Here is a 20420-nt window from a genome sequence, read left to right on the forward strand (position 1 = left end):
CAGCCTCTCCTTGGATCACAGTACAGTAGTTCTACTACTCAGTCCGCAAAAGTTGTCTTAGGCCATGGAATCCGCTGGCTCTCAGGCTTCCTCCATCTCTGACCTGTACCAGGAGGTCTCCTGCCAGAAAGACCAACAAGATAAGATCCTATCCTACCTGCACACAGTAAAGACCTGCCTAGACACGATGACAACTCCTGCCGCATTCGCACCTACCCAAGCTGCAACATCTCCGGACATGACTCATCAGCCTGCCAGCTATGCACCCAGCCATGGACCACGTCTGTCAGCTATTCCACAATATGGCGGTGATCCTGTTCTTTGTAGGGAGTTCATTAACCAGTGCATGCTACACTTTGAAAGCTTAGCTCCTCACTTTGTTTCATATAGGGCCAAAGTGGCCTTTATCATGTCCCAACTCAATGGCGATTGTCTGGTGTTGCTAAACACCTATAGGAGAGAGGGGAACCTCTTGTGTTGAATTAGCAGCTCTTTCTAGAAGCCATCGTAAGGTCTTAAATAAGCCTGGCAGTGTGTAGGGAAGGTGACCTGATGGACGGACGGACTTGTCAGAATAAAGAAAGGAAGGTTTGCACAGCTAAGACAGGTGTCAGTTACTACAGTGGGGAAACAGCTGAGAAAGTGTAGTGGACGTGCAGTACCTTGGATTGACCATTAGAGGGCAGGGATGAGTGTGAGCAACGGACTTGACATCAGCTTAGAGCTTAGGAAACCGTTGGTCATGGGGGGCGGAGTTACAGGGAACCAGGAATGATATAAATGCTGAGGTAAGGTTCCTGAAAGTTCCAGTCCCCAGGGGGAGCTCAAGTGACAGAACTACGACAGTTTGTGCACTCTGAGGAAAACCAAGCCAGGGGGACTAGGAGAGAGAACATCAGGGGGGAGGTCCTGACAGGAAAGTACCGCAGCATAGACGAGGCACCAAGGTAAAGCATACCGTATTGAGAGAGATGACTGTTCAGTAAAAGTACTGTTGGTTTACGGGCCTAAGGTGGCCACAGTGAAGGATCTGACAGGAGCGTTGAAGAGTGAAGAGGGGACGGTGAGTATATGTACGTCCCCGGTGTAAAGTACGGTGTGCGTGAAGCTGCCTTGGAAACGGAGGGCCGATTAGTGAAGTGAAGTAAAGTGCTGTGAATTGAAGTGCGTGTACTTCGGAGGCCGTCAGGTGGACGGCGAGAGAATAAACTTGGACCTGTTGTACCTGACATTTGCCTCCATCGTGTCTCTGTGACATTTCTGCGCGGTAAGAGAGGGACCACCCCCCAGCCCGGCCCACCGACCCTACATTTGGCGTAGTCAGCAGGATCGCAGCCGCTAATACATCATCTTCTGCGGCAGGCCTGCCTTAAAGAATGGAGAAAGACTTGGATTATACTGCTTGGATTATAAACACCTGTGGATTACAAATTACCTACCTGTGGAATACAAATAGGGAGCACTGTGGCGGATCTGTGTTGCCAGCAGAGGATCTGGGGCGGTACCGGGTACTGTGCAGTATGGCGGTATTGCTTCAGTGCCGAGGAGAGGTCCGGGTGTTCGCAGTTGTTCAGAATGGACTAGGACCCCCTCCAACGTACCCCAAAGGGAGACCGACGCTTCCATATACTGGTGGGTGGAGAGGCCTGCCGACGCCCCACCCTACAGAAGGAGTGACACCGACGAAAAGCTTGGGTGCGGCTGCTTGGCGCCATTCGATTGCTGCCCACCGGACGGAATGAGGCGCTGCGGGTGTCGGGGCATCGGCCGCCAGGAGTGGCAATGGCGGCGGGAGACCGAGCTACGCCAGAAGACGCCACCCTTAGGACCACAGGCAGGCAGCGGAATGCTGAGCGGGACAGCGGAGCCTGTGCGGAGCCAGAAGGAGTGACTGCCACTGATACCGGTGGAGAACTTCCCCACAGAGCCTCTGAGCCTGGAGGCTAGGCCTGCTGGATTGTGGGAGGAGCCGCGTGGTGATGTGACGGAGGCCGCGGCGCAGTGGAAGGTGAGAGTTCCCCCGGCCCTACTGACAGTTCCGCAGGCGGCTCCCACCATACAGCCGCAGTGTGCGGCACCCTGTGTTCCCGAGGCCCCGGCTAAAGAGGGCCGACCATCTACGCGGAATTTAGCCGGGCCTCCACTCCAGCTCCCGAACCACCCCGCCCGGTGGCGCCACGCCCGGTGTCGCCAGAGCGGAGCCTAACTTTAGCAGGCGCTGATATGTTTCCCCCGCCGCTGGTGTCTTCTTCACCCAAATCAGCTGCTGCTCTGACTCCAGTTGAGACCACGGGTGCGGCTTGTCCTACAGCTGCAGCTATGCCTGCATTGGAACCGGCTGCGGCCTACATTGCGAACCTGGGTATTCAGACTCCCGGAGACACATCTGTTTCCGTCCGCCACCCATCCCCAGCGGCTGCTGGGCCGCTGACCTCATCGGCCGCCTCTGCCCCACGCTCTTTTTCGGCAGAGTCCCGCCCACCAGACTCTGGGACTAGAGCGGCACCCTCCGTTTGGGTCGCGGAGGTGATCAAGCAGAAGGTCCGGGAGCAGGAGGTATGGAGCCTGCTCCACTCAAAGGGGGAGGCTGGCATGGCGGTGAAGAGATCACCGGGACGGCTGGTATACACCAACATCGATCGAGGATACGGTTTCATCCGGGATGAGACTGGACAAAAGGTCTATATTAATGTGGCATCTATTCGTCACGGCCGGGCTCTACACGAGGGGGACTGGGTGTCATACTACAAAGAGTACTGCCCCCGTGGCTACTATGCGGTAGCTGTGATTGCTGAGCCAGAGGGCCATGAGCCCCCGTAGTAAGAACCCCTAGGACACTCCCTATGTCCCGGGAGCTCCATGGCTGTGGGGCCCCTCGCTGCCGGCTGCCTGGGAGTGGTTTGAACTCTCGAAATTTCGTTGCACCGTTGTGCAAATCATAAGGACAGTTGATGTATACGTTAATGAAAAGTTTGATATAAGAGTTAAAGTTGTTGGTTGTATTAAGCATGGCAAAGCGGGGATGTCAAGAAGCGAGGGAGTGCATATGTCCAAGGAAGGGGGGAAGAAGGAAAAAAACATGTGATGTGTTATTTGTTAAATGTTGGTTTAAAAAAAATGAGTAAAAGAAAAAAAAAATATATAAAAAATGGGGTACTTGTGATATTATAAAGTTATTTGGTTGTATAATATGCACAAGTAAATGCAACAGGTCCGGGTAAGAGAAGGTCTGAGGGACCAAAGGGAAGCGTGAGATCCGGAAGGGGTCTATGTGTTGAGAAGGTCTGGGAGACCGAGGCGCCGACCATGACATGTAACTGAAAGAAAGGTAAATGAGATGGAAGATGTGAGAAAGACAGCCATCCTAGGTCAGGTCCCCTGAAAGGGGGGCTACAAGGACTTTGAGGACCCAACCTAGGTTACTCTTTCCTTGTATAGACCCCAATGAAATCTGGCTTTAATCACAACCCCTAATGCATCCCTGTGAAAGAGGTTAAACCACCCTAACATGATATGTTTCTATCTTCACTGCAGACCTCATTGCTGGACCAAAAAGAGAGAAAAATATAGGGAATTAAACAGGAAACTCCAAAAACATCTCCTGTGTGAAAATTTCCGACATCTTTGTTTCTCACTTTTACAATATATTCTTTCTTTTTCAGCTTCACATGGAGTGACTCAAGACTAGACCGGAACTTGATCACACTTTTAACTGGAGAAATAACTGATTCATTCGATAATGAGTTCCGTACATTGTTTGCAGCCTCTCGGCCACTTCAGAGATATGATTTTGCCAAAGATTCCAGTAAAGATACCAATAATAAAGTCATAATCCCTTCCCCTACGCCAGCTGTGACTAAAGATGCTGAAACACTGAATGTCACTGCACAACTTGTGCCAGTTGAGGTAGAACCCTATACAAATGGATTTTCGTCACCGCAAAGATTCACCACCAATGGAGCCTTGCAGCCAACAGATGTAATTTCTTCCCCATACTTGACCCCAATTATTGGACTACAATTTTCAAAAAGTATTAATAACATAGCAGAGCGGCGGACTGTTATACCTGCAGTAGTAAAAAGTAATGGTATGGATGCTGGATTTACCAGGACTTCAGGTGTACCACAGGACTCTTCAGCATTAGTTAAAGAAGCAGTAAATGTACCTGATTACTCCATCCGCCATCGCCTTGCTGCTTGTCGCAATTTTGAAGGACCTACCTTGAATTTTCGAAGTCCCCAGGAGTCTCACAGTGCTTTGAGTGATATCTTAAAGAATGTTCAGAAAAATAGGCTGTCTGTGGCCAAGACAACAGCAGGACGGCCAAGCAAGTCTCTTTGGGATCTTAGCCAGCTATCTCAATTGTCAGGCTGCAGTGGAGAACTTGGTGTAAGACAAAACCCTTTAGAACTTGGGGAGGACACAAAGGTGAGCGTATTGTATTTTATTTGTCATAGAATGTGTTTTTTATGAATATAAAATATGTTAATTTTTTTTACAAAAGTTTGACAAATTTTATTATGTAATTTATAATAGTTTGTCTGGCAAATGGTTCGGCAGCCTTATAGTGGTGGGTATTTACTATTACTGGTAACTCAGGTTCTTAAAATCAATCTGTTACCAGGTTTTAAACTCGATTTGTGTAGGGGATTATAGTATTTATTATATATTTTCAAGGGTTTTACTACTGTCTTAAAATACACTGGGGCCTATTTACAAAGACAGGCGTTGATTTACAAAAACAGGCGTTGTTCATTGATGAGGGGACATGATGGAGTCAGACATTCTTAATTCATGAAGAGGCATATACAGTGGGGAAAAAAGTATTTAGTCAGCCACCAATTGTGCAACTTCTCCCACTTAAAATGATGAGAGAGGCCTGTAATTGACATCATAGGTAGATCACAACTATAAGAGTCAAAATCGAGGATACAAATTATGGTGAAAAATAAGTATTTAGTCACCTAAAAACATGCAAGATTTCTGGCTCTCACCAACCTGTAACTTCTTCTTTAAGAGGCTCCTCTGTCCTCCATTCATTACCTGTAGTAATGGCCCCTGTTTGAACTTGTTATCAGTTTAAAAGACACCTGTTCACAACCTCAAACAGTCACACTCCAAACTCCACTATGGTGAAGACCAAAGAGCTGTTGAAGGATACCAGAAACAAAATTGTAGCCCTGCACCAGGCTGGGAAGACTAAATCGGCAATAGGCAAGCAGCTTGGTGTGATGAAATCAACTGTGAGAGCAATAATAAGAGAATGGAAGACATACAAGACACTGATAATCTCCCTTGATCTGGGGCTCCACGTGGGGTCAAAATGATCACAAGAACGGTGAGCAAAAAATCCCAGAACCACACGGGGTACTTAGTGAATGACCTGCATAGAGCTGGGACCATCATAACAAAGGCTACCATCAGTAACACACTACGCCGCCAGGGACTCAGATCCTGCAGTACCAGACGTGTCCCCCTGCTTAAGCCAGTACATGTCCATACCCATATGAAGTTTGCTAGAGAGCATTTGGATTATCCAGAAGAGTATTGGGGGAATGTCATATGGTCTGATGAAACCAAAGTAGAACTGTTTGGTAGAAACAAAACTCGTCGTGTTTGGAGGAGTTGCATCCAAAGAACACCATACCTACTGTGAAGTATTGGGGTGGCAACATCATGCTTTGGGGCTGTTTCTCTGCAAAAAGACCAGGATGACTGATCCGTGTACATGAAGGAATGAATGGGGCCATGTATCATGAGATTTTGAGTGCAAACCTCCTTCCATCAGCAAGGGCATTGAAGATGAAACATGGATGAGTCTTTCAGCATGATAATGATTCCAAGCACACCTCCAGGGCAACGAAGGTGTGGCTTCATAAGAAGCATATGAAGGTCCTGGAGTGGCCTAGCCAGTCTCCAGATCTGAACCGCATAGAGAACCTTTGGAGGGAGTTGAAAGTCCATGTTGCCCAGCGACAGGCCCAAAACATCACTGTTCTAGAGGAGATCTGCATGGAGGAATGGTCCAACATACCACCATCAGTGTGCGGCAACCTTTTGAAGACTTACAGAAAACGTTTGACCTCTGTCATTGCCAACAAAGGATATATAACAAAATATTGAGATGAACTTTTGTTATTGACCAAATACTTATTTTCCACCATAATTCGCAAAAAAAATCATGACTCTCATAGTTGTGGTCTACCTGTAATGTCAATTACAGGCCTCTCTCATCTTTTAAGTGGGAGAACTTGCACACCTGAAATCCTACTCCAGTCCCTGCTGGAGTAATATTTGTAGCATAGTAAACAGCACTACTAGTCATGAATTTACTGAGCGTCAGTCGCCACACCGCGACCTGCCCCAGTTCTGCGCTAAAGTGCTCATTACTCAAGTATCGCAGGTGCTCGAGTGACAAGTTTTATTACCTGTGGCCTGTTAGACAGCCACAAAACATGCTGTGATTGCCTGACAAACACAGGCAATCCCCGCATGTTTTGTGGCTGTCTAACAGTCGTGAAACATGCGGCAGTGGGGACTAGAACATGTCACTCGAGCACCCGCGATACTTATTTCATACCCAAGCACCCTAGGCAAACTGGAGTAATGAGCATTGCACTCATCACTACAGTAGATCTCAAACTTTACCCAGTCCCCCTTAAACAAACAATATCTCAAAAGTGTCATCAGTTTTTTTGAATACCCCAGAAACCTGGCCTCATAGTCAGCAATTTGCTGCTACTTTGTTGATAATTTTTATTTTTGGGACGATCTAATGGTTCTGTGCACCTTTTTCTGTTAAACAAGTCTCAGATGCAACACTCTTTGTAAGCTGTCTAGTGCTGACAGCAAGATGATGACAAGTCCAAATATTGGTAACACAATAAAAAAGCTATAAGGGGTGTTACATAATGGCGGGCCATGGACAGAAATCCAAGAATGAGGAAAAAGTTGAAAAAAGTGTTTGGCTTGTGATCTATTCATAATCCATTGAAGATTGACCTGTAAACCACCCAATAGGCTGCCGATTCCTGGTCTTGCCTATGAGTCTGACGTTAGACTGAAGAAAATGGTTGCTAGATCTAAAAGCATACAGATTATTTTTCATACCTCAGTTTGTCCTCTTGATCAAACAGTCATCAATCATTTGAAATCCAACACCTGCTGGTTCTTACTGACACAAAAGAGTTTGTGGTTAAGACTCGGTAAACTCTTGAGAATTTCCTAAGAAAGTGCTAAATACAACAAACAAGTTCTAGGTATCAAATATCACGGTAACAGGACAGCATGAAAAAAGGGGGCTTTTTTATGCATTTAAAACAGAAAAGGAAGAATTTTTTATGTGTTTTTTATTTTCTGATAGCAATTTTTTTATTTTGTTTTTTATTTTATTGGGCATCCATCTGAGATACTGATAACTTTTTTCAGAGATATGCTTTACAGCTGATATATCATAAAAATGTTAATTTCCTTCAGAATTAAGGCCCCGTTACACGCAACGATATTGTGAACGATATCGTTGCAACGTCACGAGTTTGGTGATGTTGCAGCGATGTCGAAACGACATCGTTGAGTGTGACACGTAGCAACGATCAATGATCAGTTGGCTGATTGTTAATCGTTGCCTAATGGTCTGGGCCATAAATCTATCGTTGGTCTCCCGCTGGGCAGCACACATCGCTGCGTTTGACAGCGAGAGACCAACGATCAGTGAGCTCCCAGCGCCATACATCAGACACTGGAAGCTGGTATCCAGGGTAAACAGCGGGTAACTAGGAGCCGCGTGGCACTTAGATACCCACTGTTTACCCTGTATACCAGCATGCTCACTGGTCCTGATCGGGTATCCAGGGCCAACTAAGAGCCACGCAGCGCTTAGATACCCGCGGTTTACCCTGGATACACCAGTGTGCTCGCTGGTCCTGATCGCTGGTGAGTCTGCCTATGTGACAGCTCACCAGCGATCAGCTATGTCCCAGCGATCCCATCCACATCGGATCATTGGTGGGATCGTTGGGACAATGAAGCGTGTAACGGGGCCCTTAGAGTTTTCGAGGCATGGTTTGTGATCTTTGCATAGGTCACAAAGCAGGAAGGGAACAGAACAATGTTACCTGCTGTGAAGGACATGATCCAATATTACCTATAGATACAGTCAAGGCCAAAAGTTTTGAGACTGATAAATTTTTGTTTTCACAAAAATTACCGTTTTTAGATTTTAGTAAGATGTTTCTATGGTTACAGAAGTATAGTTATTAGTATTTCATAACTTTTTAAACTTTTATTGACCAATACATCAAGTTTATGCAAAGACTCAAGATTTACAGTGTTGACGCTTATTTTTCAAGACTTCTGCCCTTCCTCCTGGCAGATGAATATCATCATCTGGGTCTAATCTTGACTGACGGCAATCTATTCTTGTCTCATCAGCACTTGTAGTTTATAACTATATCTGTGTTTTTTTGTTTGTCCACCCGTTTTTGAAGGATTGACCATAGGTTCTTAATGGGATTGAGATCTGGGGAGTTTCCTGGCCGTGGATCCAAAATGTTCATGTTTGTTCAGGCCACATAGTCATCACTTTTGTCTTGTGACATGGTCTTCACCATGCTAGAAACAGCATTGTTCATCACCAAATTGCTCCTGGATCATTGTGAGGAGGTTTACATACCATTATTTATGTTTAAAGAAAAATTCAGCACTCCCAAATATGTGATGCAAAAATCATATATAAGGTTTTATTGACAAATTATCCACTGTCGACAAAACTGTTGACGTTTCGGCCAATTCTTAGGCCTTCATCAGAACTCTAATAAATAAACATAAAGAAATCCATATCAGTGTGATACATAATATATAGTAATAACACATAAAAAAACATAAGTCCATAGAAGTGGAAAAAATAAAAATAATGAAAATTAAAACACAATGCAGATGAAATATATAAGCCCACTTTGAGTAATCAATTTGTACCATACCTCTATTTATTCATGGCAGTACTTTTAGGTAAAATTGAAATGATTCCATTCTATGGATGATATGTCCCCACACAAGGATGGTCTCAGGGTGCTTTACTTTTGGCATGACTGCTGAAGACTGTGGTAAAGTTATTTTCTCTGATGAAACTGCTATAAGTGTCCATCCCCCCCCCACAATGCTATTATGTGAACTGATGGATTGTCATGGCAGCTGGTGGTCTGTGAAAGGCAGACACTGTGTTTCGGGGGACTGCCCCTTATCAGTGCAAAGTGCAAAGAGGGGCAGTACCCCGAAACACAGTGTCTGCAAATTGAGAGTCTGGCTTGGCTTTTATCCTAAGTCATGTAACAAGGCTCGTTAAAGGGTCGACATTGACTTTTAGGATTGCTACTTCCAATAGGTGGAACTAGAGTTCTAGTCCTCTTCCTCTCTGAAGAGACAATTTTCATAATTAGCATATTTCCCAGAGAAGCATTGCAACTTTAAGTCTCCTCACCTCGACATGCTTAGCATGTCATTCTCCGCAACTAGAAATGATGCTTCTTGCACAACAAAAAAGCAAACGTTATCCATCGGATCAGAGCTGGATTGTCTGTAACACTCTGTGGCTTTGCTTGCCTGGCTCTGGCCTGTGTTCAGACTCACACAGATCTGTCCTGCACAGGGCTTCCTACTCTGCTGCTTGCAAACCAAAGACTGGCACACAAAAGCTAAACTGGAAGTTTAAATGGGAATCGTGGACATGGGTCACTCCCAAAACTCAGAGTGGGGGGAGAGAAGCCCATGTCAAGTTTCCCTAAATCTGACCTGGTCAGCTAGCTTGACCAAGTCCACACTTACTTTAATTCTGCATTAGATTTGCTTTGATTATAATGCTCTCCAGCGGGTTCAATATATTTCTAAGCACATTCTAGGGGATACATAACGGCCCCCACATGTGATTCCCTTTACTGTCCCACAATGGTAAAAAGAAAGGAAAGGAGTTAATTAAATGATACACATCAGTATATATCAGATATATTTGGTATCGCAGTAAAAATAATGAAATAACATTTAAAGCAACCATTGTTCTTATGGGTCAGCACTGCCTGACGCTATGGGCTCGTGCACACGACCATATTTTCTATCCGAGTGCTACCCGTTAAAAAAACAGATCGTACTCTCGACCAATGTAATTCAATAGGGCAGAGTAGGTTATCGATTTTTTTCCACTGGCTGAATCGGCAGCATGCACAATTTTCCACTGTAAATTGGATAAGACTCAGCTATCCAAATCTATGGGTCAGATGCCGTGCAGAGCCACAGTATAGCATACAATCTTTATGGATACATTGCAATTCTGTAACATAGGAAACTGTAAATGGTTTATAGCTGCAGCTGTAAAAAATTGGTTTGTATAGGGATGACAAGTGAGAAAAAAATTGGTCCACTTTTCTAAATGGAACTAACAATTATCTTATATGCTCGATTATTTTATATGGTATATATATATTGATCCCAGTGTCAGATCAAAATCAGCAATGCAAGTCTGTGGTTCCGTGGAGAACATCGAAAGCAGCCGATTTTCATGGTAAGGCTGAGTGCACACGTAGCAGAAAATTTCTGCTCAAAAACCTGACTCCCTTCCCTGAAACCGCGCCTTTTTTGTCTTCGCATTTTTGTTGCCTTTTTTGCACGGTTTTGATGTGTTTTTTTCCGGTGCGTTTTCAAAACGCATTGAACAAGCCAGAAACGTGGAAAAATCCACAAAATTAATGAGCATGCTGCGTTTTTTACCGCGATGCATTTTTTTCACGGTAAAAAACACATCAATGTGCACAAAAGTGCAAAATGCATAGAAATGAATGGGAAGCTTCTTTTTCATGTTTTTCCCGCGGATTTTTTGGCAAATCCGCTGGAAAAACCGCGAAAAAAACGCTGTGTGTGAACACAGCCTAAGACTGAATGGAGAAGCTGGAGAAACTTTTTTTTCTCCACCTCTGAGAAAATCGGATCACACTCTGATCAGAGTGTGATTGGCATTAATTTTCTTACAGTATGGATATTCTAGCAGGACAGTTCTGTTAGCTAGGGGTAAACTTCCACCATTATGCTATGTGCATATGATGTATTTTTCAGACAGATTCAACTCAGAATCCTCCTAAAAAAAAAAAGCTTGAAAACCCCTGCAAAAAAATGGACATTTTGACATTGCTGTGCACGTTATGTGTCTTCTTTTAACTGGTTCAGAGTTTTGAAGTTGTTAGAAGAGACAGGTTATGATCATTCTTAGTTTGGAAGCTGCCCACTGTCTATTATGGAGGACACAGAAAAGAAAAACGTCGCCTTAAACGACCACAAGATTCCAGGCAGAGTGGCTATAGAAAAAAAGATACTGGCTTTTTCCTGAAGTGTCTTTGAGACCCTTATGTTGCTGAAAAATACATTTTATATATTTTCCACTTTCTATGTAGAAATGACTACATGGTGGATACGTTACGTTTAATACGGTATCTGTAATTCCCAGGAGACCCCTGCACATTCTTCCACCCAGGACCGGACTGGCCATCTGGCAATTCTGGCAAAAGCCAGAAGGGCCTGTCTAGTCAAGAGTCACCTTGTTTGCTACATTGTTAACAGAATCTGAGTTCTCAAGACACCCATACTGTCAAGAGTTGTGATGAAGCACAAAGTTGCTGACTCCGTCACTCAACCCAGCAGGCCACAGGTATCGTTAGAAACATTGGTCTTGTAGTAAATCTTGCGTCCTCCATCCAGGGTAATATTCGTAATATATCCACATCTGGTGCTTGGGAACAGGGACAGCATGGGCCTGTGTGATTTCAAATGCCAGGGCTGAATTTCAGCCCCAGTCCATACCTTCTTCCACCCATTAGGCATACAACACCGTGAGTCCAGACACAGGCTTATATACTCATCGTCTGACAGCAATCCCAGAATGCAGTGCGCAATGAGGCTATGTGCAGTTTTAGTCTATGTTCACATTGTGCCTTTTTGCTCACCTTTGTGCTTTTTGGAGCAAAACTGAGCAGAAAAGATCTTGATACCAAATAAAAAACACAGGGATTGGCATGTTACCACTCTGGTCTTGCACCTTTAAAAAATATTCCACAGGTTCTCTATATTTTTGACTGTACAACATTAACAAAATTGTTTTCTTAAAGTGGTTCTCCACCACTCATTCATGGCATTAGAATAGTATAGACGGTAGTCAACCCTTATGGATCCCCAAACTGCTCATAAAGGGACTGTCCAGTGTCACTTACATGCCCTTACCCTAGTGAGTAGGACAAGGAGGGTAAAGATCTGCCTGACTTCTTTCTCATGTCCACCTCTGGACCTAAAGCCATCCATACACATGACATGACTGTCGGCCAGGACAATGCTCATTAGTCTACAGTTATCTGGGCCAGATCTCCCATACACAGCCGGGCTGGTTCTCCAACAGACATGTCAGCTGATGATATTATCAAATTTCAAGTCCTTAATTGATGTGATACTCCTATAATCATAGGTGCACCCTCCCTGACCTCAAAATGCTATTTTACAAAATCCCAGGTGTGAATATAACTTTAGGAAAAGGGAGTGGCTGAGAGAACAAAATGCTTTTAAAATAATTTCATTTTATTAGTAATATAGTGAAATACATGATTAAAATTTCAAGAAAAGTGCAAGAGTCAATGCCAACATTTTTTCGTGGAGTTCCAATATAGATAAACGATTACATGAAAATAATTATTTTAGGATCATATTGATCATATCATATTCCAGAGATGTCACTTCCTGGATTGCATGTTGTGGCTTTGAAAATCTTCTGCTGGTACAACACTAATTTTATCACTAGGGGACTAGTGAGCCTGATGCCGGACAGTCCAACCACTCATTGGCAGCTTTTTGTGCTCACTACACACGGGAGAGAGCTGCCAATCAGTGATGTGGGCGGGGTTATGCAGAGAGCAGCATTCTGAGCACTGCTAGATCTACAACAGATAAACCAGTGATTGTATCAAAATAACAGCATGCATCCAAGTAAGTGCTACATCGCTGGAAGCAGAATCTTTCCTCCGACATTATACTGCTCTGAGATGGGGTAGCAAAAACCTGGTGACAGATTCCCATTAAGGAACGGATCAAATTAATCTCAAAACATGTTGTCCTACACGTGATAATGATCTTGATATCTCTCCAGCAATTTTCTTTCCTTGTGCTTTAACCATGTAAAGACAGCAAACAGAATCTTTGACCCATCGCAGGGAAGGCTAGGCCTGACTCCAGATGATGACATCATGCTATTCAGATGAACTTGTTACCCATGAAAGTGAAGTGAAAACATGTTCCTGCCTTTTATCCTCCTCCATAGTGATCTATGAAGTGTGTTCTCCTGTGTGTGGTTTCCTCCCTTGTCTAATATTCCCTCCACCTTGTTTCAATATTTGCTCTGCAGGTCCGACCGATATGTCAGTTTGTCTATATAACTTTCTGATGCATTTAATCTTTTTATCAGCACGCAATAAAATAATGGAAAACATACCGCAAGATACAGCAGGTAAAGCCCATAAACGGCGATCGTGGCTGACATAGGACATGACTGCACTCACAGAGCATTAATATAGGTCAGGAGAACACATCACAGATTCGCATATCTTAAGTAATTCATCAAATTCCAGGCGTGAAAAAATATTTTGTATAGCTGCGCCATCAGGTGAACGCTGGCTGCAATTACTTAATAATTAACTTTTTCATCAGGACAACCACCTGATGAAGCTATATACTTCAAAATGCATTGACGAATAAACCACTTACAATCAGATTGGCATCCGTCATCCTTTCTCCAACGGCAGAGCAGAATTAGCCTATTTGTTTTTTCTATTTGCTTTCATCTCTTCTTGGGTCTGTAGCAGCCTTAAGTATTTTCAGGGCTTATGGGCACAATTGTGCTATCTCTTCTAACTCTGCTACCCAAATAAGACCCTATTTGAGATTTGTCTCCTTCTAGTCTTTTACTCTCAGCATGATATAGAGGCAGAGACCCTGATTCCAGCAATATATCACTTACTTTGCTGGGATAAAATCCCTGTTTTCTCTGCTGCAGATCTCCCAGTTCTCTGAATGCTGAGCCTTGTGTAACTCCACCCACACCACTGATTGGCAGCTTTCTGGGTACACTGTATATTAACCGAAAGCTGCTAATCAGCGCGGTGTGGGTGGGGTTACACAAAGCATGTTGACTACAAGGCTCAAGACACCTAGTCCTGTAGTGATAATCTCCTGCTGATAAAACACTGATTTTATTGAAACAATACACAGCCTAATAAGTGACACATTACTGGAATCAGTGTCTCAGTCTCAACAGTATGCTGTTATTATATTAGCACCTGCTGACAGATTCACTTATTCACAAATTATTACATTAGGAGCAGAAAAATGGGCAGGGGATGATACGAGCGCAAAATTGTGATGGTTAAATGGCAGTGAGGTCTTGTGGGGTGTTCCTGGTAGCAAAAATATACAACACGTTTCAGGAACATGCTCGGGCATTCATGTTATTACCAACACCTGTAATTAAAAGGTCAGCTACTAACAGTGCTCAGCATAAATGAGTACACCCCTTTTCAAACGTAAGATTTTAATTAATATCTCTCTAAACATAAGAACAATTGGACCGCTAAAATACACAGACATGTTAAAAGTTCCATAGACTATAAGGCTATGTTGAGTATCTGGCGACTTTTGATGTGGCAGGTCTTATACAACATTTCTGCCGGTATTATGTAGATTAGCTTATTTGCGTTTATTCATTGCATTTTTTTCATTGCGTTTTTATGTGTTTTTTTGTCTCTTTTTGACATGTCATGTTTTAAATAAAGTTGTTCTGGCTTTTACAAAACTCTATTAATAGTCATGTGCGGATTGTGGGGTTTTTTTTTTTTTTTTTTTTTTTTAGATTTTCCGTATTTTATTCAATTGTATAGCAAAACTCTGCACATAAAACTCATCGCAGTTGTAAAAAAAAATTGACATGTTGTGGATTTCATACACTCACCGGAGGCCAGTTTACGCTGCTAAAAAAATAAAAGCGAACAGAGGCCAGGGGATTTCTATAAATCCAATCCACCTTTCTGTAACTGTAAGACAATGCATTTTTTGCTCAGCAAAAATACACAGGATCAAAACCTCAGCGTGGGAGCGTAACCTAATAGGTTCGAGTATAACCTATTTAGAGAAAAATTCCAAAAATGCCAAAAAAACAATAATAATAATAATAATAATAATGGTGGAAGAAAGGAAAACAGTATACTATGAAGTATGAGATTAAAAAAGCCATATATACATGACAATAAAAATAGCAAAAAATGCCAAAAAAATCTTAATAACATGATTAGTTAAAAGAACCTGCAATAACACAAGACATGACATAAGCAGTGGCAGAGCTAAATAGATAATTAAATATAATGCACAAGTTGTGCATATATACTGTATTTCATAATAACAGAGGTAAAAATAGCCCAGGTTATAATTAAATTATGACTCCTAACAAATCACTGTTTATATAAATTAATGTGAATGTATATAAACAAAATGCATGTATAATTATCAAAAACATATATATGTAGGTAAAGTGTAAGTGCGGACAAACAATTGTAAAGATGCAAAAGGTGACAAAAGGTTAAAAATTCTGACCCTGCAAAAGGCCACGTTCAGTATTTTGTCAGTATTTTACCTCAGTATTTGTAAGCCAATACCCGGAGTGGAACAATCAGAGGAGAAGTATAATAGAAAACACGTCACCATTTCTGTATTTATCACCCACTCCTGGTTTTGGCTTACAGATAATTATCTGAAATACTGACCAAATACTGATAGCGGGACCATAGCCTAAGGCTCCTGTAGAGTGACATTGGTGACGTTTATAATATCAGTATTTGCTCCACTCAACTCCCATAGACGTGGAGTGCATATTCATTACTTTAATGAGTGGTACCATGTGACCGCTGAAAAATCGAACAAGCTGCCGGTGCCAGAGACCATTGGAGAAGCAGGGAAGGGCAGAGACCACGCCAGGAGGTGGTGAGTATGACAAGGAGGACAGGGGGAGCCATGCGATATTCACCTGTCCCGTTCCAACACTGCGCACCGCTCTGTCTTCCGCGTCCTCTGGCTGTGACGTTCAGGTCGGAGAGCACGATGACGTGTTTAGTGTGCACCCTGTGCCTGAACAGTCACTGCAGAGACCCGGAAGACAGAGAGGTGGAACGGGGACTGGTGAATATCACAGGTGCCAGGGACCTGAGCCAGTGGCGACACCGGCACCTGGCCCCCAGTGACGAGAGGTGAGTATGTCATTTTTTTTTAAATTGCAGCAGCAGCATATGGGGCATTTATATCTATGGAGCATCTTATGGGGCCATCAACCTTTATGGAACATCTTATGGGGCTTATTATTCTATGGAGCATCTCATGGCGCCATCATCCTTTATGGAGCAGCATATGGGGCATATACACTACCATTCAAAAGTTTGGGGTCACCCAGACAATTTTGTGTTTTCCATGAAAACTCATACTTTTATTAATCAAATGAGTTGCCAAATGAATTGAAAATCTAGGCCAGACATTGACAATGTTGGAAAAAAAAGGGGTTTTTTTTTTAAATAATAATTTTCTCCTTCAAACTTTGCTCCCTTTGCAGCAATTCCAGCATTGCAGACCTTTGGCATTCTAGCAGTTAATTTGCTGAGGTAATCTGGAGAAATTTCACCCCATGCTTCCAGAAGCCCGTCCCACAAGTTGGTTTGGCTTGATTGGCACTTTTTGCGTACCATACGGTCAAGTTGCTCCCACTACAGCTCAATGGGGTTGAGATCTGGTGACTGCACTGGCCACTCCATCACAGATAGAATACAGCTGCCTGCTTCTTCCCCATGTAGTTCTTGCATAATTTGGAGGTGTGCTTTGCCCATATTAATCTTTTCCTTTTATTAGCCAGTCTCAGATATGGCTTTTTCTTTGCCACTCTGCCCTGAAGGCCAGCAACCCGGAGTCGCCTCTTCACTGTGGATGTTGACACTGGCATTTTGCGTGTACCATTTAATGAAGCTGCCAGTTGAAGACCTGTGAGGCGTCGATTTCTCAAACTACAGACTCTAATATACTTGTCTTGTTGCTCAGTTGTGCAGCGGGGCTTCCCACTTCTCTTTTCACTCTGGTTAGAGCCTGTTTGTGCTCTCATCTGTCGGGAGTAGTACACACCGTTGTAGGAAATCTTCAGTTTCTTGGCAATTTCTCGCATGGAATAGCCTTCATTTCTAAGAGCAAGAATAGACTGTCGAGTTTCACATGAAAGTTCTTTTTTCTGGCCATTTTGAGAGTTTAATGGAACCAACAAATGTAATGCTCCAGATTCTCAACTAGCTCAAAGGAAGGTCAGGTTTATAGCTTCTCCGATCAGTCAAACTGTTTTCAGCTGTGCTAACATACATGCACAAGGGTTTTCAAGGGTATTCTAACCATCCATTAGCCTTCTTACACAGTTAGCAAACAAGAAGTACCATAAGAACACTGGAGTGATGGTTGTTGGAAATGGGCTTCTTTAAACCTATGAAGATATTGCATTACAAACCAGACATTTGTAGCTAGAATAGTCATTTACCACATTAACAATGCATAGAATGTATTTCTGAATCATTTAATGTTAGCTTCATTGGAAAAAAACTGTGCTTTTCTTTCAAAAATAAGGAAATTTCTAAGTGACCCTAAACTTTTGAATGGTAGTGTATATCTATGGAGCATCTTATGGGGCCATCAACCTTTATGCAGCATTATATGGGGCATCTTATGGGGCCATCAACCTTTATGGAGCATCTTATGGGGCATATTATTCTATGGAGCATCTTATGGGACAATCAACCTTTAAGGAACAGCATATGGGGCATATTATTCTATGGAGCATCTTATGGGGCTATCAACCTTTATGGAGTAGCATATGGGGCATATTATTCCATGGAGCATCTTATGGGGCCATCAACCTTTATGGAGCAGCATATGGGGCATATTCTATGGAGAATCTTATGTGGCCATCAAACTTTATGGAGCAGCACATGGGGCATATTATTCTATGGAGCATCTTATGGGGCCATTATTAACCTTTGTGCATCATTATATGGGGCATATTTTTTGTATGCAGCATCTTATGGGGCCCATCATGTACTTTATGGAGCATTATATGGGGCATATTTTGATATTTTGTATGGAGCATCTTATGGGGCCCATCATGAACTTTATGGAGCATTATATGGGGCATATTTTGTATGGAGCATCTTATGGGGCCCGTCATGAACTGTATGGAGCATTATATGGGACTCCTGATTCAATATGGATATTCAAAAATATTCATCCTACTGATGTCTCAATTAAATTTACTTTTATTGGTATCTATTTTTATTTTTTAAATTTACCAGTACCTGCTGCATTTCCGACCCTAGGCTTATACGTGAGTCAATGAGTTTTTTGTGGCAAAATTAGGGGCCTCGGCTTATACTCGGATCGGCTTATACTCTAGTATATACGTTAATAATATTACAAGTACAATAGAATGATATAACACCCGGTCTATAATGAAGAAATTAATGCAGGGTCAATTTAAATAAAGTATGAAAGGGTCAATATTAATAAACAACAATTAGTGTATCATGTTGGAGGAGGATTTTTTTCTCTAGCAAGATGGCCAATAGCTGCTATTGTGCAGGTGCGGATGCTGCCATTTTCAAAAGGATTTTTGTTTTTTAGGAACTTCAGGATTACATCAAACAAATCTTTATATAATTAATTACATATGCGATCAGACTGCAGCACAGGTGATGCTGCCGGCACCTGCCTGCAGAAGGTTTTGTTTTTCCATTATATATATATTATTCATTATGTAAACTAAGGGACAGGTCAGTGAAGGATCAGTGACCTGTCAGAAGCCATTCAGATGAATACCTAAGCAGAGCACCACATGAAGACCCCCCACAGGCCGCCCCGAAGCACAAGCATATCATTAACTGAAAATAAAGATTAAGCAACAACCACAAGATGGATTTCATCAACTAAAGTATCATTGTAATCAGTATAACGGCACCGACCTGACACTGTAGGTTACTGTGCACAATCCTGCTGATAGGTTTCCTTTAATAAGTGCAGCACAAAATAAAAAAAAAATAAAAAAGCATAACTAAATAATATATGAACTGAAAAAATACATATAATATACAGTGTAATAAATTGGTAAACATAAATAAATATAGATAAATATAATATAGAATTACATAGGAACCAAATAGCGTAGCCCATAGATTCATAAAGTGACAGTGCTTAAATTGCTAAAGAGGCTACATACTATAGTAGGAAAGTGAATAAATACTCAAATGTAGGTGGAAAATAGGAGAATAAATAGTATCATTCCATCAGAATGAGAAAGTGCCAGTGATAAAATGAATAGGCTGACCGGTTGATACAAACCGCACAGGTTCCCAACCCGCGTTTCGTCTGAGCATTGACAAGGGTACCCATATGATCCTTTATAATACACACAAATAATACAAAAAAATGCAAGGCTGGTTAGTGACCAAGGGCCTTGGTTCCCTGCGTTATAATTATTTCACCATTTTGTCTCCTGCACTTACCTGTAAGTACATTCCAAAATTCTGGCTGTAGTCCACTTTGCCATTTGCTTTGGTCACCTTTTTTATGTTACACAGATCTGTTCCAGTTCAGAGTTGCCACCTTTTCAATGTTATTCTTTATTGTTTGATTCAACTAATACTAAAGCTCTTTGCACTTTTTTCCTTCACGCGGCACGACTGTGAAGGGTACGTCTAGTTTTTTTTCCAGGCGTCCTTCCAAATCTCTCCTTTGATTCTTCTGTCTGTGTTCTGTCTTTGCATTGTATTTTGTATTGTTTTTCTACATTTTTATGATTCAATAAAGTGATTGACCTTTTATCTTTCTCTATCGCCTTGCTTCTTTTTGCCTTTGTTGTGTCCTAAATATCTACAGCACTGTAGACATCTATATTTTATTATTTAAAGCCTGCCTTACATCTTCTAATACCTTAGTAACAGTCAGACATCAGTTTTTCATGCATATGTTGTAGCCGTGATTTTCCAGGATAGAACACGTATCCATTATAAACTTTGGTGCCATTCACCTTTTTTTGCGGACCATGTTTCAGTAGAAAATCACAGTGATTTCCATTTTTCCGACCGCTATCACGGATGAAACTAATACAAGTTTATGGGGGTTTCGGAGCATACACTACTGATTCATTAAGCGGCGCACATCTTCTAATGAAACAGGTGGGATGTGTGCCTCTATGAGCGCCGCTCCACAAATCTTACTGCAGCCTCTGCTGGAGTAAAAGTTGTGGTGTAGCGTACACCACCGCTTGTCAAATTCATGACCTA

At 42.4% G+C, this 20420-nt stretch overlaps 1 protein-coding gene across 2 annotated transcripts in view; it reads left to right on the plus strand.

Moving 5' to 3' along the window:
• Positions 1-20420, plus strand: part of FAM83E (family with sequence similarity 83 member E) — a 177169-nt gene that overhangs the window by 140181 nt on the left and 16568 nt on the right. For both annotated transcript variants that reach the window (XM_073571183.1, XM_073571184.1), the window contains one exon: positions 3663-4428. In XM_073571183.1, the coding sequence (XP_073427284.1) occupies positions 3663-4428 (766 nt within the window). The remainder of the gene's footprint in view (positions 1-3662; positions 4429-20420) is intronic.

This window comes from Dendrobates tinctorius, unplaced genomic scaffold (genome assembly GCF_039654945.1).
Source record: "Dendrobates tinctorius isolate UK_male_01 unplaced genomic scaffold, ASM3965494v1 ptg000028l, whole genome shotgun sequence".
Lineage (NCBI taxonomy): Eukaryota > Metazoa > Chordata > Amphibia > Anura > Dendrobatidae > Dendrobates > Dendrobates tinctorius.